Raw genomic sequence first — 21459 nt, forward strand, 5'->3', positions numbered from 1 at the left:
AACGTCCATTTTTGTTTTTTTTTTGTAATTTTCCCAATTTTAATACTATTTTATACTAACCGAAAAGGTGACAATTCTAGAATCAGGATTGCCATATGTCAGGGATCCCAGTAGGCCGATTGTTGGTACTGATCCAGCTGTCAAGTTGACTTGGTCAGATGACGCAGACGAATCCTTAGTATTCAAGCGAATTTTCACATTCACAGACCTTATAAAATACCCGTAAATTGCTAACCGGTTGGCTTCCAAATTATATTTCTACTGAAAATTATTCGGTTTTGTATACTTTGTTAATCCAACTGCTAACACTTTGCATTGCTGTTCGTGCTTTTAACCAATAAGGCAAATTAAAATGAACCGACGCGTAGACAACAGGGGTAAGAACACAAAACATTTTAGTCCAAAGATGAATCTACCTTCCATCTACCATTGTAATTTTCTTAAACTGAATGGCTTAAATATTTCCACATTGTTTGACAACCTCAACTGTCAAATATAGGAAACTGCATTAAATTTATTAATAGGCAGTGAAAACGAAAGAATTAAAACTGACAACTGACATTGCAGGAAAGCCGGTGACTGCAATGCTGCAAATGCAGGAGGTGCATCGCGATCGAACCCAGGTGGTGGAGCTGAAGAAGACCTCGTACTTGCCCTATCTGTTCAACCTGGTCTTGCCGAAGTCGTTCTACCAGAGCTCCAACCGCATGGTGGTGGCCCGGCTCTATCCCGATGTCCATGAGCACGACAAGCAGGCAGCCGAATACTTCGAGGGCTTTCACGCGCCCTGCTTTGAGATGCCCGCTTCCCTGTTCCCGGGTGAGGTTCCAATGGACAAGTTCGTCTTCATGCCCACGGTCATGTTGCCCATGGGCTTCGAAGCCGGCGGGATTTTTGGCCCTGGTGTCCTTCCACGGCGTTCCTATCCCATCGACCTGATGGGTCACAAGGGTCAAACCCCTCCGCTGTTCGTCGGTCTGCGCAGCCAGTATGTCAAGCTGAATTCGGAGGTCGAGTGTTTCCTGGACAACGCGGGCGATCACCCGGCCAGCCATGACGCAGTGGACTGTGGGATGCATCCTTGCAAGCACTCTCCAAAACAGTCCAAGGAACTGATGCATAGCAATAATTTCTCCTTGTCGATAGCATACAACATGCCGGCTCCACCGACTCCACCGTCGCCCTATCCATTTCGTCCTGTCCCGGTGCAGTACAACATATACACCCCGGATCTGTCCAATGTCCACATGCTCATGCTGCGGCAGCGCAACCTGACGGTGGCCTTGCTGTCCACCATAAACCATCCGCATGTTCCCGCCGTGGCACTCGCCACCATGGGCGATGAGGAGTGCCCCAAGTTCGAGCTGCCCAGCGATGTCTTCCCCATCTGTGAGGGCGTCAATCGCCCCATCTTTCTGCCCAAGCGTTTCTTGCCCAAGGGTTTTGAAGCCGCCTGCGTCTTCAAGCCGGCCAGTCTTTCGGAGCTGTGGTTCGTCAACTACATAGGTCGATACGGCACTCCACAGCCGCAGCACAACTGTGCCATCCCACCACCGCTGTTCGTGGGCAAGTACCGCCGCGGCTCGAAGGCCGTCAATATTCTGAAGGAAATCCAGCTGGAGTGCGAAAGGAATCTTTCCCAAAGTGCTCAGTCCATGGAAGGGGCATCGCTTCAAGCTGACGAGCCTAAGACGCCCCACTTTCTCATTACCCAGGGCTTCATGGTATTGGAAACGGAGCAGCAGACACCTCCAAAGGGTGCTTACTGCTTGGAGAGCTACCAGGAGGCCAGTGAGAAGGGATGCGTTGTGAAGGTCACCAAGGATGAGGACACCGAATCCGCTGACACTCAAGAAAAGGATGAGTTACATCCCATTAAAGTGGAAACGGAACCGGAGGACAGAGGCGAAGCGGAGGACAGGAAGAAGTACCTCTCGTGCTTCAAAGTTGATAGCGACATTGATCTGATAACCGAGGCCATCGCCGACATGGGCTCCGCCGAGATGAGACTGTTGGCCACGGAGGAGACACTGCCCGGAGGCGATGGTGCACGCGCCTTGGATCAGCTGCGCCAGGTGCTCGAGGGTCGCAGCCAGATCCGCAGCGAAACCGACCAGCTGATCCAGGATCACATCTACAGGATGGATCGCTATCGCATGCTGGCCCTGCGCCAGCCGATTCGCATGTGCTCCGGATGCGGCATGCTGCACTAGATGCATTTTCAAAATGTTTACATTTCAATTTCAATATATATGTACATTTTGTAATGATTTTTTAATTTTATTTAGGGTTTTCGGTTTGTCACTCAGAATGCACGTTTACATTATCTTTTTTTTGGGTGTACTTGAGTACTAGGGGCTGTGTGTGTGTGTGTATTGTGTGTTGTGTGTACTATGTGTATCGAGTGTGTATTGTGTAATGCTGTGCTGTGCCATTTAATCTCTTAAATCGTGTTTTTGTGTTTTTGTTTTGCAGAATCGAATTTAGTTAGTCTAGGAGGCCAACCAAAACATTTAGATTTGTATAACTAGTAAAAAAAAAAGATAAAATGTGATATATTAATATTTAATTATACAAGATGCAGCTTCGTTTTCAGTGTATTTACAGTTCGTAGCAGTTTTTCATGTCTTTTTGTGAAACTCACATGCAATTCTTCTATAACTCGTTGGAAATTTATACCAATTACTAGGCAACCAGGTTTTTTTTTTTTTTGAAGATGATATTACTTCAACATTTTTGAGTTTGCTTGAAAAAACTATTACATATGTATATATACTTCTAGATATTGAAATATTAGCTAGTCTTTGCAGTGGCTCAATTTGATCGTTCAAAATAAACATTTGGATGTGCCCAAGTTTCGGGCTGAAACAATATCGAACTTCCTTTGGAGCGCCGCCTAAATAACACACAATTTGTAAAAACTAATAACAAATTCACATCCGATCCTGCGATCCTGGCGTTTCCAATTCAGATTGATTACCCTTTCTCTATCATCATTTGCAATCATTTGTTTCCTTATGCTTCTTAATTACATAATATTTATGTATAATGGGTTATGCAAACTAGTTTCTATGCATTTCACAATTCGCTTTTCGTTTATTGTTTTTTTTTTTTGTTTGTTTTCGTTTTTTGTTTATGTTGCATTAACTGTATTGTATATTGTATTTATATATATATTAACTATATAATCTTTTTTTCATTTTTTACATGCACAAACTCATGAGTCCAATGTAGACAATTTTTATATTGTGTATCGTGTTATTCGTTACTCGTAATTTCTTATTTTCTTTCTTTCCGCCTTTCTTTCCCTAAAAAAAAAATCCATAAAGTTAAAGACTTAAGACTTAGTTTAGGTAGAACGGAACTGGAGATCCGCACTGTGCACAATCTCCGTTTTATCCAGGCTGTTTTCGTGTCGACTTTGCCCAGCAAGTGGGTGGGTATAATATTTGTATATATTCATAATTGGTTGTTAAATATTTTTGTTGATCGCGAGATTATGCAATCATCTTCTATATAAGGTGTATTATGCGTTTTCTCAGTTGAACAGTTGACAACAAACAATAATATAGCTGTAGGTATTTCGTATTGTTCGCATCCATATTTATAAGTATTGTTATATATAAAAATGTGTAATATCAATTAATTGCAAATTGCCGACGGTTGCTTCTAGGCGCGTTGGGGCATGTGGCGGAGGATGGGGGTCGATAACCGTAAACAAATACGGATGCAGATGCGTATACGGATGGCGGACAGAACGTGGCCTGTTGTCCAACTCCGCATTTAAGGCTCCACAACAAACAACGAAACTAGCTTAAAGTAGAGTGTAAGTGGGGTGGTTGGGTTAGTGATTCGGCTGGTGTTTAGAGGGGATATCGGGGGGCGGGTGGTTGACTGGTTCGACTAGGCTAAGAGCGGCCATCTCAGATCTGGCCAACCAACTCCTGGATGCTGCGCAGTAGATCTTCCATATTTCACAATAGATCCCGATGAAAAACCCAGGTGTGTTTTGTATGAGCAAACTTATGGGACAGCCACTGTGATTCCAGGAGATTGAAGCGGTCTTGGCTCAAATACAAAGGTTTGCCGCGCCTGCAAAGTAGTTTAAATGTATTAAAGTCATACCTTAATAATTAAGACACTGTTAACTCACTTGAGATCTCGATCCTCCTCGTCAAAGTCGTCCAGATAGAGTGAGCCCCAAAGGCAGGCGCGTCGTCCACGGATAACTATGATGTACGTGGAGGTGACCACCAAAAATATACCTATGCCCCCTCCACAGGTTAGCGTATGCTGATTACGGGATATATAAAAGTGATTAGCATTAATTGTAATTTAGCATCGCAGTAATTTCAAGCCAACTCACCCGAACAGCCTCGCAGCAGTCATTCTCCGCGCAGCAGTTCTGCTTGAGGCATACGATCGTCCCGCACAGCAGGCAGATGGAGCTCTCCTTGGGCACTTTATAGCAGTTGAGGCACGGCCGCTCATGGTAGTACTGTGAGAATAAATAAAAATCGATTTATTAACCCATTCCAAATTAACGTAGTAAATAACAATGCTCACCGTGAACAAGCGTTCGTACTCGCGCGGCAATTCAAGAAGTCGCGGCTGTTGCCACAACGAATGCTGATTGATGAGCACCAATTCTCTGACCGTATCCGCCGGCGGACGCACCTCCATCAACTGCTGGCACCAGAACTGCGGCAGCGTTTGCTCAGTGCCGGGAATAAAGCATAGCCCCTTGCTGGCATTAAAGCAATCCCAGTCCATAGAATCTGTGACGAGTTCCAAATAGTAAACAAGACGCACAAACTCCAGTCCCGGTGCCGAGATCTCTGGCATCTCGTGGCGATAGAGATGCTGGCGCAGCAAGGCAGCTACTCGCAAGAACGGCAAACATAGCGACTGCAGCTGTAGTTCCATGGACTTAAGGTTAACCTCGTGAGTCGTGGCCGAGGATGAGGAGGAGGCTGTGACTGTGCTGGAGCCAGGGGCGGTTGTGGAGGAGGAACCAGCCGCCGCCGCTGCCGCCGAGCTGCTGGTACTGGGTATGCAATCGCGTCGTAAGTGCGCCAGCTCATTTGTCTGGCTTAGCACCAGGGCCATGGCCTTTCCCAGCTGCGAGGCGCTCTGCTGCTGTTGGCCAGCACGACGACGACTGTTCGTGGTCCCGGCGGCCGATTCCTGTTGCGATTCCGCAGCAGAGTTGCCGCTGCCAGCGGCACTGCTGCCGTAAACTTTAAGAATGTGATCGCACTCAAAATCCGTGAGGGTAACGCACAGCTGAACCACAATCTGGTAGTACAGCAGGTTGTACATGACTTTCACCATGCAAGTGAAGTAATCTAAATGGCAAGCGAAATCATTGGAATTTAAAAGTGCTCTACAATGGTATAATATATCATGTGCAACTACTCACCCTGGTCCAGATGCAGTGGCGCCAGCAGGATAAACTTGAGCAGCAGCGCAATGGGGTCCGCTAACAGGCTGGGAATTAACTCGAGGCAGTGCGCCGGCAAAGGTTCCGTATCGTTAACGGGCAGACCAGCTAACGAGGCCCAGCTGCTCCACAGCGGCCATTCGACCAAGACACGCACATGTACCGATAGCACGTGCAGCAGCGGAACGATGCAGTCCCGCTTTGGCTTGTACCGCGTGGCATTCGCTGAACATAGTGATCCGCCCCGCTGGATGATCTCCGCCTCCAGGTTTGTACGCGCAATCGAGGTAACGAAGATGAACAGCTTGCGGAACGTTATCGAGGCGCATTTAACCTTGCGCTGGGCAATGTTTGTCATCACCTCCATAGCATGACCCATGGCCTCTGTCAGTTTTGTGGGCTGCTGAAAGTAAAAGGGTAAGTTTTAGGCAAATCGTTTGAGCTTAATAGTCGATATTCGTACCGGTATCGTTTCGTTCTCTTTGATTAAATCGGTGAGGTCGGCGACAAGACGTTCGAATGGCTGATTACCAGAGCGGACAAGGTGTGTGGGTCTGTCCAACTGCGGACTCAGCGGCAGCACCGAGTTGGAGAGCTGCCGGCACACGGGACAGTAGAACTCGCCACGATCCTGGACTGGCTGACGTTGTGTGGTGTACAGCGTCTTAAGGTATGCCTCTAGGCAACTGAGATGAACGTGGTGGCCACACGACTGCACATGTACACCGTTGTCGTACGCCATATTATTGGACAGATACCAGGACTCGTCGCCAAACTTGAGACTAAGCAGTTCCGTGCGCCTGCTGAATTCAGCTGCCAGTCGGGTGGTATGTGCCAGTCGGGACTCATCCTCCGCGTTTAGTGGCAGCGGCAGACGCTCGGCAATGCGCCGCCGATGCCCAACAATGCCACTGGACTCGACCAGAACGACCAAGCCGATAGGATTCGATTCGGTACTGGGTGTGGTGCAATTGCAGATTATGCAGTCGTACTCCTTTTCGCGTGGCTGCTCCTCGTACAACTCTTCATCGTCCTCGTCCTCCGGCCCGTAGTCCATACTACTGGCTGCTGCCGCAGCAGACTGCATGAACTGCTTCTGCTTGTTGGCAAAGTCTTGCATCATCTTCTGCTGGCGCTCACGTGCTTTCTTGCGGCGCTCCTCCTTTTCCTTGGTCTCGCGTGCCTTCGCCTCCGCTTGTTTTTCACGCTGATTCGGCCAGAGTCTGGCACGGATGTCGTCGATGCTCATGGCGCACTGCTCATCCTGTTTGGCGATCTTGCGCAGCAGATTACCAATAAAGAATGGTCCGTCGCCGATGCGAGAGGAGGATACATGAATGTTCTTATAGTTGCGCCCACTGCGTCCCCTCTCAGCCAAGGCAGTGCTCTCCGCTGCTGCCATGGAGGTGCTGGCTTCGTTGCAGTCGACATCCATGGACGAATCGTCGCCACATGATTGATCTTCGCCGTCGCTCAACGAGAAGCTATCTAGTGTGCCAGAGAGCTGAGAATGGAGCTTCAGCAGCAGCGACAAGATGCTCTCGTCCAAATGCAGCTCATCCTTATTGCTGCCACCGATGGCAATGTCCACGGATCGCTTACGTGCTCCACCCGTTTCGTAGTTCATCCTACGTCCAGTGCTGCCACCACTTACGCCGGATGTGAAACTTCCGCCGGCGCCCAGGGCATTTGATGGGACAATATCCATATTAACGCTGCTGGGCACGGCTACAGGCTGAACCCGCTGGAAAGGCAGGAGCATACCGCTGCCCGTGGGTGTGGTGGGCGAGAACATCTCATTGGAAGCCACAGCTGGTGGTGTGGCCGATGCATTGGCGCCACCTCCAGCTCCTCCTGCAATTGCGCCCATATTGTTCGTTTCGGCCAGCAGAAGATCCCTCCGAATGGCCACTTCCATGCCACTTTCTGGCAACGTGATCTGCTGCAGCGGAAAATGGAAATCGAGTGCAGCCGCTGGGCTCATATCCATGGCATGATCGCCTTCTCTGAGTAGATCATCTTCGTTGCTATCCTGGCGGATAACCACACCGGTTTCGGCGACTACTGAAAGATCCGGTGGTAGGGCGACCTCCATGCCAGGCACTCTCATCGGCACCAGCGCCTGAGAGACATTCCTTCTGCTAAGAGCCCCCATTCCCAGTCCAACTGATGCCAGGCCAGCTCCACCCGTTGCCTCATCTGCTTCGGAGTCCCCATGTCCAATCATGCGCATCGATTGCTCTGGATCCGCGTCAACATCAAAGTCCAGATCTGAGTAAAACGGGTTCGACCGATAGCTGGAGGTGATCACTTGCGGATCACGTGACTTCAGCGACACCTTCTTGACCACGTGGCGCAGATTGCAGCTAAGATTGTCCGTGGGATAGCACTGGAAGAGCTTCGGCGGTTCCTGCCGGCCCGAGCCGTAGCCATGATAGCCCGGCCCGCCAGACGACTCCACCACAGCAGCCAGTGCAGGAGGGGCCCGATCTCCGGTACCACTGCCAACATCATCACTTGTTTCCACAGCAATCTCCAAAAGGAACACAGCCAGAGCCAGCAGATGCTCGGAAACATCACGTGTGTGCACTGCACGGAAAAATATCGACAGGATGGTGGAGTGAAAGACGCGCGAGTTAAGAATCTTGCAGGGATCACTGAAAGAGCTCGTTGCGGGCAGAGCCTGCGGCAATCGGAATGGCGGCCACAGGTTACCACTCGCCGGCATCTTATCCTTGCTCTTCACATAGTTTGTAAAGCGATCCAGCGATGATTGAAAGTCCCGACGATGCACTGCTCGCAAAAGGACGTGCAGCGGATCGTAGTGCTTCTCCCACACCTCGTCGATAGGCGTAAAGAGACCCTGCTCCAGGTTCTCGCTCCCACTCGACGGAGCCTTGTAAACCGATAGCTTCTTCAGGAAGGTCTCAAAGTTTTTGGTATGCACATTGCCCGAACGCTCCGGCATTAGTTCAAGGAGCTGCGAGTGCGTCTTGTTCTCGGTGGCCAACAAGGCACTGATCTCGATGATGCACTGGGTGGCCTCATCGTTACCCAGATTAGTGCGACTCGTCACCAGGGTGGCCAGAAATGTGAGGAATCCCTCCAGCATCGAGGATTGCTCCGCCTTTTGGGGCTGCTTCAAGGGAGCCGTCTCCAGCCACTGACCCACGTCGAACAACTCGATGGTGTTCTGCAGAAAGAAGTACTGCGGCAGGTTGGTGGCACAGATCTGCAGGAAGAACAGGTCCATGTCGGCCATCGAGTTGCAGAAGTTCGCCTGTATGTAGGTCATTGCCTGGCCCTTGATTTGAAGACCATTGCGCACCCATTTTCCGGCCAGGATCTCGTAGAAGAAACTCTAAAGGAGAGAAGGAAAATGAATATTACAATTTAATGTTTTCATTACAAATTATTTCTATTTTATACAAAATTCATATAAATAAAGCTCATTTAACGCACATCAAATAAATAATTAAAACAAAATAACGGTACACCAGCGAGTGCGATAGCCACGAAACATCGATGACTTCCGAGCAGACAAAATTATCGAAACTCGCTTTAAAAACTCAACTCTGAGCCCGCTGTGACCTATGCTGTCTATGTGCCCCCCTCCCCCACCCAAAAAAATAAAAGAACGGTGCAAAACAAAGAAACAGAGCTCGACTCTCCCTGCATGTATGTGTGTGTGTGTGTGCGAGACAGGGTGTCTGCAGACGGCGGAATAAAAGAAGAAAGAGACAAGTGAAACCCACTTCTGTATGATTTTGTTTAATCATCTCAGAGAGGCGAGAGCAACGCAGCAGATTAATCTGCGACAGTAGTCAAAACTCGACGCTCGACACTAAACTCGACTCTCTGTTTTTGTGACTGCCGCATTTGCGTTTTGATTTTCAGCGGGCGCAGTTGCGTGCCAGCCCGTCTTTGTGTGTGTGTTTGTTTGTTTGTGTAAGCATTTAATCATAATATTTAAAAGACACCCCACCATTGCTATCATAACATCCCCAACGATCGTCGGATTTCGCGCAACCATAAATAAATATATACAAAACGAGACCCAAATAACACACACGCACACAGCCGGCTGCAGAATGCGATTTATGAATTGGGTAGTTCCCCTGCTTCTGGCCACGTTGGTCGCCCTGCAACAGCCCACACAAACGGACGCTTTGATCGAGGATGTCCTGGACATTATCCATGTGGTCAAGGAGGTCACCTCCGGCGTCCTCAAGGCCTGGGACATTGTGCAATCCTCCCCGTTGGCGGCCAACATTGATTTCCCACTGATGCGCGAGAAACAGAAGAAGGTCTTGCAGCGCCTCAAAGAAGTCAGCAAGCAAATAGATCACACCGAAGATCAGGTGAGTCAGCAGCGGGCTAAGTCCGCTCTTCAGCTCTTTTTTGTGTACCCTTGCAGTGGGCATTGCCACTTTGGTGAGCCGTTTGTACCATAGTTAATAGATCTAATCGAAAGCTACGGTACAACCTGGGTATAACAACAACGACAACTGTATACTTACTTAACCTACCAAAAAACCCACTTCAGCACGCTCAATATGTTGCCTTGGCCATCGAATCGGTGACTAGCTTCATGCACAACAATGCTCCAATTATGGCCAAGATGAACGATATCTCGGACACGATCAATAGGATCTCATCGCGCTATCAGCAGATGCAGAAGTACGAGGCCTACAAGGACAAGTTGGAGATGTCCACGCTAATAACGTTTGCCGAGTGGACAGTGACGCCGAATGCACATTCGGTGCACCACCTGATGGATCGTCTGCACATAACTCTATTTGGCAACGAAGATCGATCTTCCAATACAACGTCCACCAATCTACTGCAACAGCTGGCCACCGCCTATGAGGTAATATTAACTAACTTTTATAATTCTTTTTATTTCAGGCCAAAATATGGGAGCATCGAACTCAAAGAGCATTTTTAGCTTGAGTAAAATAGGGGTTTCAATTGGCAATATTTTAACTATACTATATCATTTTGAAAAACATTTTATCAACCGCTAGTTTCACAGAAAAAAAAACAACCTTTTTAAGCCAACAATTATTAGCCCAGAAAAAAATTATGAAAAAGAATAGTGGAAGAAACTATTTTCCTTGATTACATTGTAGGGTGGTTTGAGCAGAGGCATGCTTTACTGTAATAAATACGCATTGTGATTGGGGTGTCAATTTGCGAATTGCTTCCTGCATGCCTGTTAACCGGATGATTCACAACGTGATGCTCGCCGGGGATATGATATAGGTCTAGACACGGCGTTTTAAGCAATGTAAACTCGACTTTCCGGTTGACGCGTCACTTAAGTCGTTCTTCTTTTTCTCAGTTTTTGGCAAAAGAAAGTCTTGCAGTGTATTAGTCACCGTTTCTTTTGTCGCCAAATAACGGTTAAGGCCGTCGCACGCACTCTCTCACATGGAAGAGGCATAACTGCTACCCTCACGTTCAGGTGTGTGCGTGTGTGCGTCTATTTGTGTGGGGTCAAAGGTCTTGTGTCAACAAGACTGCGAAACAAGTTAAACAAAACAAAAAGTTTACAAACAAACACCAGAGGGCAATGCAGCAGTTTTGCCCCCATGCTGCGAAAAGAGAGCAGAGAGCGCATCTCTTTGTTAGTGCATTGCGTCAGTGCGAGAGAGTTAGTGTAGTGAGAGAAAGGAGAGTGCCAATAACGCACTCACACAGCTGTTTGCCATACAAATTAGACGTCGGCCGAAACAAAAACAATGCGAGCACAACTTTCTATGTCGTTATCGATTGCTAGGTTTGCAAGTGCCAATATGATCACCAATCGATTGAATAATTAAGCTAACTGAGTAGGGTATTATTGCAGTGTGTGGAACCGAAGAATCAAACAAAATTTGCTCAATTCGTGATTGTTGCTCACAAACACGAGCGTTTGTGTGTGTGTGTGTGTGTGAGCTTGTGTGTGTTTACGCTTCCCATATCGTCTGGTTGTTAAAATAACAACAACAATGCATGAAAAAAGAGCTTCAGTCAGCAATTTTTTTTCGTATTGTATTTTCAACGAGCACACACCAACACACATACACACAAACAATCGCTGAGCGTGGAGCGCTTTAAAACAGAAACTGAAAAAATTACAGTAGCCGAACAGCACTCAGAACAACAACACCCATCTGAAATTATATGGCCAGAGGCGAGCGCGAATTAAAGTAAATCGCAAATAATAAAAAATCGTGGAATCTCAGTTGTATCGAGGACGGGCATCCTAAATCGAGCCGCGGATTCTTTGTTTCCAGTTGAAGGAAAGGAAGTTGTGGAAAGCAGTGCAAGCAGTGCATGCTGCTGTTGCTCTTCTTCTTGCCTTGCCCTTCCACTCGAGAAGTACAACTTCAAAGTAAAGAGAAAGAACGAGAAGAAGCAGAGAACTCAAGGCTACATAATTTGGAAACATACAGGGAAACCCCCTACATTACATTCGCTGGCCGAATATATAACTTACCTGGCGAGGAAATATGGCGGCGCCTATCGGAGCATTAGCTGCTCTTGTTGCTGTTCTTGTTACGCTAGTGATTTGTGGAAATACGAAATCGGCGTCGTCCGCGGGCTGGATGCACCGAAGCACCCCACAAATGGAAGTGGAGGCCCTGCGCACCGAGTATATTGCCCTGGAACGCGCCCTGTGGGATTATCTGGCCAAAACGGCCAATAGCCAGAACAATAAGGAAACCCAGATAAGGAAAGTGTACGATTCGCATCGGGATTTCGATGCGAAACCCGCAATGAGACGAACCTTTGAGGAGCATCGCTACGAGATCCTCAATCACTACGAATGGTCGCTGCTGGAAAGGGATCTCATTTATATCAGCAAGCTTTACGATGCCTACAAGGTATTTAAACTTATAAAGACTTGTTTTGAATAGATCATAACATAACTTTCTATCCAAATAGGACACCTTTGTCAAGCAGAACAACAGCGCCGAATTGGATGAACTAGCCGTTTTAAATCTCGCCGGAGCAATTCTACGCAACGATAACACCGCCTCAATGCCACGAATCTTGCAGGAAATCGAGCGTGTGATGGTTTCCCAGACCCTCTACTACCGAGCCATGCTTGTTAGTTGCCCCACGAAACTGAATCGATTCATTATAACAATATGAAAATGACACAACGGATAATATTGTTATGATCATATGCACTTTGAAACCAAAGGCCAAGAAAATCCTTGTTTTTAGTTAAAAACAAAAAAAAAGCTTGCAATACCCGATCTCATTTTAAAGTAGTAATTTTCAAATTAAATACTCGTAAAATCATTAGATTCCCGTGGAAACGTACACAAAATATCACATTCTGTGTAAAAGCCCAATATGCAATAGCTAATCTTACACCCCCACGCGATCAGTAATTACCGAGCTATAATAATACTCGTATGCCAGAGATTTTAACAGCCAGATGTGATGGCTAATTAGAGCTAAAAACCAGAGTAACATTTAACGTGTACCTAGGAAAGAATGCCGGGCGGGTAAAAGGAAAACAGCTGGATATCGAGCATATTAGTGACATTCCCAATAATACGCATAAATTTCTTGCTTACAGGTGTCCAACAATCAAATTTGCAATACCATGCAATCGGCCCAGCAGTTTATATACTCGCTATATGCGGATATAGCCCTGACCGAACTGAAAGCCTACACCATGATGGAGTTCTCGTGGATGATGTTGCGGGTATACGGTAAGGGCAACTACACCCAGGAGGCGGAACTCATGCGTTCCGACTATGAGAAGAGGACGGAACGCACACTGAAAATGCTTAAGGATGTGATGCTACGAGCTGATCGAATCGTTTACCGCTGTGATCCGCCGAAACATGTCCAGGGTGTCACCTACGACGAGGTTACCCGCCTACTGCAAGGCTACATCGAAAACGAGGTGGATTTGAATAATGAGGAAACTTGCCGAGAGACGTGCGGCTTTTATCAGTCCACACGCAGCGAAGGCTGCTTCAAGGATCTCTATTGTTCCCGTCAGCCGAAATGTACGGGTCGGCTGTACAACTGCCAGTTTGTAGACTCCGACATGTGGGTGTGCCCGTCGCCACAGAACAGCACCAGACGCTACGAGTTCATCGAGTACGAGAACGGACGCGTCCTTGGCCAGCGGGGTAAGTGCACCAGGGGCACCACCAAGGTGGACAGCTGGTGGCGTTACCTTCTCTGGCACTGCAGCTACTGCTTCTGCCTGTGCGACGAGGAAGGTCTGAAGTCGGATCGTTTCTTCAATCTCCGGGATACGGTCGCCGATGTCAAGCGCAACCGGTAAGTTCCAGTTAAATCCGTTGACTATTCAAATATCAACAAATTGTAACTAATTATTCTTCAGAATTGTGACTGGTTTGCGTTTTGTAAAACAAAATCGCATTTTCCACCTGCAAATCCAGGAGGGCGAACTCCTGCCGCGTGGCACTGTCAATCAAAGCACTCTGGAGTGGAAACCCGTGGAGAAGTACAACATCTTTGATCGTCATGTGAAGAATGGCATTGACTATCACAAATTGAGCTACGAGAAACGCACCATCGATCTGGACGATGTGGATACGGAGGACAATTCCTTTGTGATTACCGGCGTGCGTTTCCGTGTGGTGGGCACACATCTGAATTTGGAGGCTTACTACAGTGAGTTTGATTTCCGAACGGGCAAACTCATCCAGCCAGAGGCCAATAGCTATTGGAAGTCCAACGACAATACCGATGTCAGCGGTGCACGCAGGTAAGGGGGGTACTCTATTCTCAAACAGCATAAAACTAACCAACGCTTGCTTTCAGGGAGAAACTGAGTTTAAACAACGCCGACGTGTCTACGCGGACAGTCGCACACTCAATACCTCTGTCGCGCCACAATCAGTACATCGACTTCACCAACACAGGACTGGACAAGGATGCCGCCCAGAGCACTGTGCCCTTCATTGACATCCAGGACGTAGTCTCAAATCCACCAGTGCCACTAGCCGGCATTGGCATCTACTACAAGGGCCGCAACGGCTACGGCGGCTTTCTGGGCCCTAAGATCATCACCTACGACTTTATGCCTCACGTTCAGGTGCCAAATAATAAGTTCTAAGGCGAAAAGAGTCGGAGAAGCGGTGCAGTTCCATCCCGCACATATTTCATAGCTTTTTTAGTTGTACACTACCTATCAATACACACTTGCAATTACTGTCGCATAGTTTAAGTGAGATTGGAGGAGAACGAAGCGCAAGAGATGCAGAATCAGGCAAGACAAGAATATAAAAAGAAATTATATTGGAATTTAGCCATAACAAAAGAAATAAAAAGAATCTGAATCTGAAAACCCAGAGAACCGAAGACCTTCTTGCTCTTGTAAACGAAAATAATTGAAGTAATGGATGGGAGACTCACCTGGACACGAAGTGGATGGATCATCAGCAGGGGCAGCAGATAGGGTCGTGACGGTAGCACATCGTTCAGACTGATTCCCATTTTAGTTACCGCCTGGCAAACAAAGGCAGCCAGATAGCGATGCAGAGGAAAGTGGAACGAGGCCTGCATCATCTCCTCCTGCAAGGATAAATAGAAGGGTTTAATGAAACTGGGATAATTTTAAACAGAAAGAAAAGACCAACCATCGATAGACGCGCCTCCATAAAGTAAATAGAGTCTAACCACTCGTGCAGCGTCGTCACACAGTAGTTAATGATCTTCTTTGCCAGATGGGCATGTGTGCCATCCTGCAGATGGGAGATAATTGACCACATGGGATAGGCACTGGCCTCAAGCTCGCAGGAGAACGCCGCATAGTAGCTGTTTGGCTCGAATTCCACATGAGAAGCCGTCTCCCGCACATTGACATTCATGCCCTGAAGCATCTGGAGAAACTGGAACCACATGTCGATGAGATTGTCATCCCGCAGAAAGACCAGGGCCACCGATTCGTGTGAAAGGACATTGTTAAAGTCCGAGACTAGTGGCCAGTAGCAGTGGTCCTTCATCACCTGGCGGGTACAGTCGATGACGAAATGGAAATTCTTGTTGGGATCTGACCAAAAAAAATCATATCGTTAAGAGGGAAGCAGTCGGAAACATAACCTAATTCTTACCATGCAATGTATTCTGTATGAGTATCTTGGACATCATTAGCTTTAGGCTGATAATCATTACGTGCAGCAGCGACAGCTCATTGACCATCTTGAGGGCCAGACTTTCGTTGGAGAAGAGTTGGACGCTCATGTGGACCACCCGGTTGCTCAGCGTATCCGGATCACGAGACATTTCCAACACGGACGGTATGCGGCTGTAGTGCATCACAAATGTGCGGGTGAGGTGTTCCTTTAGGGCGATGGAAAACGAATAAATATTAATACAGATATGGAAAAATCATATGATCTCATCAAGACCAACCTTGTAATCCTGATCAGGCAGCATGTTCAGCAGGAAGCAGACCAGAGTCTGTGGAAACTCGAACTTAAATGTCCAGAAGATGAATTCTTCGAGTAGCGTGGTGTGGACCAGTTTGTCGCCCAGCGCGGGCAGATCCCTGTACTCATCGGGTGGCTCTGGATTTGGGAATCTGTTAACCGCATCCTCGTATTTCTCACGGTTCGCCTTCAAAAAACGACCATTCCTTGTGTCCTGGCACGGTGCTTCCATGAAGTAGGAATATACTTCTGGATTAATCAGCGTGCGCGTCATCACCTTGCGCATTATCTCGCCCATGTTGTTCAGATCGATCAGCATGTTGGCGAACTCCTCGCAAGAGTACGACGTTATCGCTTGTACCTCCAGAGGTGTGTCGCTGTGCTCGCGGAAGTGCTGCAACAGGCGGAACAGCAGCTTGGGCATTATGGCCTCGGCTACCGCCAACAGGTTGTTGGGCACCGGATCACGATTAACCCGGTTATTGATGCCATGATCGCTGCAAAAACCCTCCGCCTTCATAACCGAGGTGTCACCACAATCGCAGGCACCGCCCGCCTGTGACAGGAACATATTGAAGTCGTGGTTCGTGTGGTTGCCCTTCTTGAAGCAGTCCCGGCATATGGACATGCAGGGCGATATGCCGCAGGTGCGGCACCTGTAGGCCACCACATGGGGCACCCATACCAGACCGCATTTGGCGTGGTTGTCATAGCTGCGCACTGCAAGATACAATTTTAAGAACTTAAAAACAGTTCACCAGTTCATTGTGTATAAATAGTAGAAAAGGATGCAGCTATAAAATAGGTTTGGACACATTTGGAGCAAGGACATCGCCACAGTGAACCACAAAGCTAAAAAAGTTGTCATGTTTAACCAACAGTCACATTCGCAAGCACTTAAAAAGTAAAAACTTTGCTCTGTATTTATCTGAAAGACCCTGGCCAACTATTGATTTTCTTAAATATGATAGGTCATTGGAATGCGGCTATTACGTAAGAAAATCTACTAGATAAAACAAATATTTTTTCTAGATCATGATTATAATATACCTAAAATAATTCGACTTAAGAAGCTGCATTAGGATCGATCGGTCGGATAATCGGTCGATGGCAAAACATTGTTCCACCTCCAATCACGAAACGATAAAATATCGCTGGCGAAATTGCGCGATGAGGTGAAATTGTAAAACCTGTCGAGGCCAGCTGTTTTTTCCTGACTGCCTTGCCTTGCTATTGCTATTGATTTGATTGAGTTCCAAAAATAAAATGATGCACTCATTGCTTAGTTAATTTCTTGCTTCTTGTTGCGTGACTCTTTGATTTTGTTGTCTTCGGGCTGCGTTCTGGGTCGTATGTATGTACATAAATGTGTACGTACATACGTTTGTTTTATGTTTTGCAGTTTATATATATGTACATTGTACATATGTATTTCGCTTGGACCTTGTTGGCTAAAAAGGTCAACGCTGTCGGCCGCCGCATGCGGAAGGAAATCGAATGAATTGGCCAATAACAACTACAGTGCAGCGGAAAGTTGATTGACAATGTTGTAAAATTGTAATAGCGATCGATCAACGGAAAGTTGGCAACTCTCTCGCTCTTCCTATCGTGGTTCAGCCGTCTCTTTCTAACTGAGAACTTTTGGACAAGGTCCGAAAAAGAGCAAGGGAGAGGCAAAGGGGAGGTGACATGACATGGGAACGGAAAGAAGGTGCATTCTCTCACCCTCACCCACACACACGCAAACACACACAAACAGTACACCCCACGCAGCCCAATAACATAACGGTCTTTCGGTCAATTGCCGATGACAGCTTACAGTGGGCCACATCACATCCGCCCCTCACACCCACTGTGCGTGGTTTTGTCAAATCAACAACAATGACGGTCAATCAACTTTTGCCGCACCAGTGCAATTTTGCAATTGTTCTGCTCTGTTCTGTTGCAACAGAGTAACAAACAAAATCGAGGGAGAAATAAATAATAAAAAAAAAAGAGCACTTAGCGGTGACAAAAGGTGCCATCATATAAACAAGCACCATCTGCATTTGTGTGCGTGTGGTTTTGGGACGGATGCTGCGGAAACATTTATTACGCAAGGCGAACCGAAACAGCTGACACAAAGCCACAAGGTGCAAGTTGCATTCCACTGTGCGTGTGCGTCTCCGCCTGTCAGTCTGCCAATGTGTGTGTTTGAATGTGTGTGTGCATGACAGAGCTGACAAGTGGGACAAGACAAGACAAGACTAGACGCGACAAACAACCATAAACGATACAAGCAACTTTGGCGACATACGCAGCCTGGCACAAACAGTAATAGGTAATGATGAAAATTATGCACAAATACAGCATTGCAAATAGATGAGCAGTTGAGATTAAATTGGGCTAAAGTTGACTCCCCTAATCAGTGCATATGTGTGTGTGTGTGTGTTTGCGTGTGAGTGTTGTGTGTGCGAGTGAGTGCGCTTGATTGCTGTTGCCATGGTGGTGCACTCGCACTCTTCACGCTGCCTTGCACCTTGCTTCTATGCTCTGTTCCTCTCTCCCTATTCTTTGCGTGCCCTACAACCATTACATTACACAGACATACACACATGCATGAACGTCACGCAGGTAACACACACACACAAACACACAAGGTCTGAGTTTCAGGGGCAACGGACTTGCGATCAGCTGTTTGGCGATAGAAAATGCAACACACTTATCGATATGCACACATTCGGACGTACCAATTTTAACAAACTCCTGCGGCGTCCGTCCGCCGGCAATGAGCCATCGTATCCACTCGATGTTGTCCAGATTGTCGATGGGCGTGCCCGGATTAAACAGGGTGTCCATGATGGAGTCGAGATCAGGTGTAGGGCTGCCACGGCAGCATTCCGTGTTGATCAGGGCGGCCACCTCCTTGCGGCTGCGCAAACTGAACGAGGAGGCGCCAAAGAAGAAGCTTGGCTTGGCGCCGGCATCGCCGGATGAGGCGACCGCTGTTCCCGCCGATCCCGCTGCTGTGCCGGAGCTCGCTGTACTCGGTCCTGCCCTGGGCGGTGGCGGCGGTGGAGCAGCAGCAGCCACCACACTGGAATCCCAGTCGTGGAAGGGGGAATGCGAGTTATCGGTGGTTGTTGCTACTGCTCCCGCTGCGGCTCCTCCGCCACCACCTGAGGATCCAGCAGCGATGCGCACCGATGCGGGCGATGGTGCCGAGACTATGGGTGGCAGGACGTACACCGAGGAGAGATCCACGTCGGATGACTCGTCTTCGTCCTCCTGCTCTAAATCCTCCTGCATGGGCGCATTGTGGGTCCGCTCCATCACCACCTCCTCGTCATCGATGCTGATGTCGGCATTGGACAGGTTGTCATCCTCGTCCATGGTGATGGGTGTTTATTTGGTGACGTCGCCGGTCCGGTGCTCCGTTCCTAGCACGCTGAACGCTGAAATTCTTAAATTCTTCCAAACTTGGCCGCTTTGCTGCTGCTGCTGCTCTTTTTCTTCTTTCGGTTCGGCCTTTTCAAACAAGTTTTCTTTTCGTCTTTTTTCGGCTGCTGCTGCTTCTTCTTCTGCGTTACTGCGTGATTTTTTCTGTTTTTTTTTGTTGTTTGGCTTGTGGCCGAATTTTACTTCTTTTTTTTTTTTTTTGTTTATGGCGGAGTTGCGTTCAATTGAAAATTTTGACCGAAACTTGAGGGGTCTCGGGGGATTACGATTTTCAGGGGGGAAAAGGTTGGCAAATTGGCTTAACGCCGAACGGAGAGATGGAGACGAAAAATTTCACAACACCAAACACTTGACACTCAGTTGGAGCCGCTTCAACATCTCAGCTCCGTCCGTTCCTGGGTATGATTTTTGACGTTTAACTCTCGACAACGTCGCCCAACCGACCTATTGTGCTGTGGCTTTCGGGGGCTATGGGCTGTATCAGCTATATCCCCATTATCCGTGTCCGGATTGAGGAGTTCTCTGGCTGTTGCCCTTTTCTCGTACCGTTCCGTTTTGTGCCCGTGCCGTGCCGTTTTTCCCCGATATTTCGCTCACTTTTCACGCTGTTTCATCCGCGAGTCTTGCAAATATACGAATATGTGCGCACACATACTCGTCGCGGACACACAAACACACACGGACACGACACCACACAAACAGGCACGCATACAAACAAACAACACTGGCAAGTGTGGCCAAATATATTAGTCGTGCATTGAACTTGCCAATTACGCCGATTTTAGCATGTTAAATGCAGATTAATGAACCACTGGGCCAGCTAGTTAGTTTCTTTGGTGCATGGGCAGCCCTTTAGCCGCTGCCTTTGCGTTCGCGAATGCTTTTAATCCTGCCAATTTCGATTTGCTCCACGAATCCACACACGGTCGTCGTTGGCGTGTATATCAGGATATCGATAGGCCCCGATATGTCTTGAATTCCATGCAGTGTGACCGCTCGATACCTACACAAACTTGTGGTGGCCCCAACCATCACCTATCGATAGCAGCCTCTCTTATGCCGTGTTGCCACTGGCTATGGGCCACAATCGAACACATGAGCCCAAAAACATGCCCTTTCCACTGCATTTATGCTTGTATTTATTAGTATAAAAATATAACGCAGAGTCAAAAGCCAGTGACACGATGCATTCCTACAGACGACGACCACGGCGACCGCCCTTCCTGCGGGTGGAGTCCGATGGAATGGGGGTCACATCCTCGATGCGGCCAATCTTCATGGACGAACGGGCCAAAGCACGCAAAGCGGACTGGGCGCCGGGTCCGGGGGTCTTGGTCTTGTTGCCGCCGGTGGCGCGCAGCTTGATGTTCAAAGCGGTGATGCCCAGCGTCTTGCACTTCTCAGCCACGTCCTAGAGGGGATCCAAGATTCAATTTGTAGAAGCTTCTCCTCGAGATAAACCTAGCACATGCGTCTGCTCACCTGGGCGGCCAACATAGCGGCGTAGGGCGAAGCCTCATCACGATCGGCCTTCACCTTCATGCCTCCGGTGACACGGGCGATGGTCTCACGGCCGGACAGATCCGTGACATGGACGAAGGTGTCGTTGAAGCTGGCGTAGATGTGAGCCACTCCAAACACGACCTCACCATCGCGAACTTGGGGTCCAAGATGGACCTGCACCTCCTCCTTCTGAACTTTAGCCTTCCTTGGAGCCATTCTGCACAGTCAGGTCGTCGATTAGCAACTAAAAGGGAAAAAAACACTATGTTTAATGGCCGGTCCAACACACTAAGAAAAACAACAAAAAAAAAACGGAAACAAATTCATTCGCCCGCGCTTTCACCGCGCCTGCAAATTGGTTCAACTTATGTTGAATCATTTAAAAGCGGATCATATGGAGCAGCAGCTTTTCGCTTTTGCCGCCCAATTCGCAAGTTGCAGTTAAATCGCAAAAAAAAGGAAAAATAGCTGGAAACCAACCAATTGCGTGCACCGGATGCGAAAAAAAGAACGCAACAACAACACAGCTGGTAATGCGATAGTTATCGACGCATAGTTACTTTGGCGGGGCTATCGGGCTACCACCGCGTTTGGCACGACAGGGTGGCAACTCTGCGATTTGCAATGAGCAATTTTTGTAAACATTTCGCCAAATACCTT

General features: G+C 47.9%; 4 protein-coding genes across 6 annotated transcripts; 2 read left to right on the forward strand and 2 right to left on the reverse strand.

Annotated features, from left to right (window-relative positions):
- The first annotated feature begins 171 nt into the window (after positions 1 to 171).
- On the forward strand, positions 172 to 2267 carry LOC120456195 (DM7 family protein GE17493). Its single transcript, XM_039642874.2, has 2 exons — positions 172 to 377; positions 568 to 2267. The coding sequence occupies exons 1-2, from the start codon at positions 353 to 355 to the stop codon at positions 2211 to 2213; spliced, it is 1671 nt and encodes a 556-aa protein (XP_039498808.1). The 5' UTR covers positions 172 to 352; the 3' UTR covers positions 2214 to 2267.
- LOC120456166 (E3 ubiquitin-protein ligase Ubr3) lies at positions 2260 to 20254 on the reverse strand. Of its 2 annotated transcripts, none has more exons than XM_039642811.2 (11): positions 18588 to 20254; positions 15842 to 16578; positions 15541 to 15769; positions 15067 to 15479; positions 14843 to 15001; positions 5907 to 8804; positions 5423 to 5843; positions 4567 to 5348; positions 4367 to 4498; positions 4154 to 4293; positions 2260 to 4092 (listed from the first exon to the last, which is right to left on the reverse strand). In XM_039642811.2, exons 1-11 carry the CDS (start codon positions 19228 to 19230, stop codon positions 3975 to 3977), a joined length of 6672 nt encoding a protein of 2223 aa, XP_039498745.1. In that variant the 5' UTR covers positions 19231 to 20254; the 3' UTR covers positions 2260 to 3974. The 2 variants fall into 2 exon arrangements, with proteins under 2 accessions (XP_039498745.1, XP_039498744.1); XM_039642810.2 differs by having other exon boundaries at positions 5423 to 5846.
- LOC120456185 lies at positions 9259 to 14783 on the forward strand. 2 transcript variants are annotated; one of them, XM_039642860.2, is made up of 5 exons: positions 9259 to 9804; positions 9990 to 10313; positions 13023 to 13741; positions 13806 to 14192; positions 14249 to 14783. In XM_039642860.2, exons 1-5 carry the CDS (start codon positions 9535 to 9537, stop codon positions 14541 to 14543), a joined length of 1995 nt encoding a protein of 664 aa, XP_039498794.1. In that variant the 5' UTR covers positions 9259 to 9534; the 3' UTR covers positions 14544 to 14783. The 2 variants fall into 2 exon arrangements, with proteins under 2 accessions (XP_039498794.1, XP_039498795.1); XM_039642861.2 differs by lacking the exons at positions 9259 to 9804; positions 9990 to 10313 and adding exons at positions 11552 to 12315; positions 12377 to 12541.
- Positions 20255 to 20418: 164 nt separating the features above from the next.
- Positions 20419 to 21368, reverse strand: LOC120456229 (40S ribosomal protein S14a-like). Its single transcript, XM_039642914.2, has 3 exons — positions 21280 to 21368; positions 20779 to 21043; positions 20419 to 20707 (listed from the first exon to the last, which is right to left on the reverse strand). The coding sequence occupies exons 2-3, from the start codon at positions 21013 to 21015 to the stop codon at positions 20489 to 20491; spliced, it is 456 nt and encodes a 151-aa protein (XP_039498848.1). The 5' UTR covers positions 21016 to 21043; positions 21280 to 21368; the 3' UTR covers positions 20419 to 20488.
- Between the last annotated feature and the right edge of the window lie 91 nt (positions 21369 to 21459).

The sequence above is a fragment of the Drosophila santomea genome, chromosome X (genome assembly GCF_016746245.2).
Source record: "Drosophila santomea strain STO CAGO 1482 chromosome X, Prin_Dsan_1.1, whole genome shotgun sequence".
Lineage (NCBI taxonomy): Eukaryota > Metazoa > Arthropoda > Insecta > Diptera > Drosophilidae > Drosophila > Drosophila santomea.

Excerpts from the sequence above, each read along its gene's own strand:
- LOC120456195 (XM_039642874.2), top strand. The coding sequence starts at position 353 with ATGAACCGACGCGTAGACAACAGGG. Across the intron at positions 378-567 it reads CCGACGCGTAGACAACAGGG|GAAAGCCGGTGACTGCAATG; the intron begins GTAAGAACACAA and ends CTGACATTGCAG.
- LOC120456185 (XM_039642860.2), top strand. The coding sequence starts at position 9,535 with ATGCGATTTATGAATTGGGTAGTTCCCCTGCTTCTGGCCACGTTGGTC. Across the intron at positions 9,805-9,989 it reads TAGATCACACCGAAGATCAG|CACGCTCAATATGTTGCCTT; the intron begins GTGAGTCAGCAG and ends AACCCACTTCAG. Across the intron at positions 13,742-13,805 it reads GCCGATGTCAAGCGCAACCG|AATTGTGACTGGTTTGCGTT; the intron begins GTAAGTTCCAGT and ends ATTATTCTTCAG.
- LOC120456166 (XM_039642810.2), bottom strand. The coding sequence starts at position 19,230 with ATGGACGAGGATGACAACCTGTCCAATGCCGACATCAGCATCGATGAC. Across the intron at positions 16,579-18,587 it reads GCAGGAGTTTGTTAAAATTG|TGCGCAGCTATGACAACCAC; the intron begins GTACGTCCGAAT and ends TGTATCTTGCAG. Across the intron at positions 15,002-15,066 it reads TGGAGGCGCGTCTATCGATG|GAGGAGATGATGCAGGCCTC; the intron begins GTTGGTCTTTTC and ends TTATCCTTGCAG.
- LOC120456229 (XM_039642914.2), bottom strand. The coding sequence starts at position 21,015 with ATGGCTCCAAGGAAGGCTAAAGTTCAGAAGGAGGAGGTGCAGGTCCAT. Across the intron at positions 20,708-20,778 it reads CCGCTATGTTGGCCGCCCAG|GACGTGGCTGAGAAGTGCAA; the intron begins GTGAGCAGACGC and ends GATCCCCTCTAG.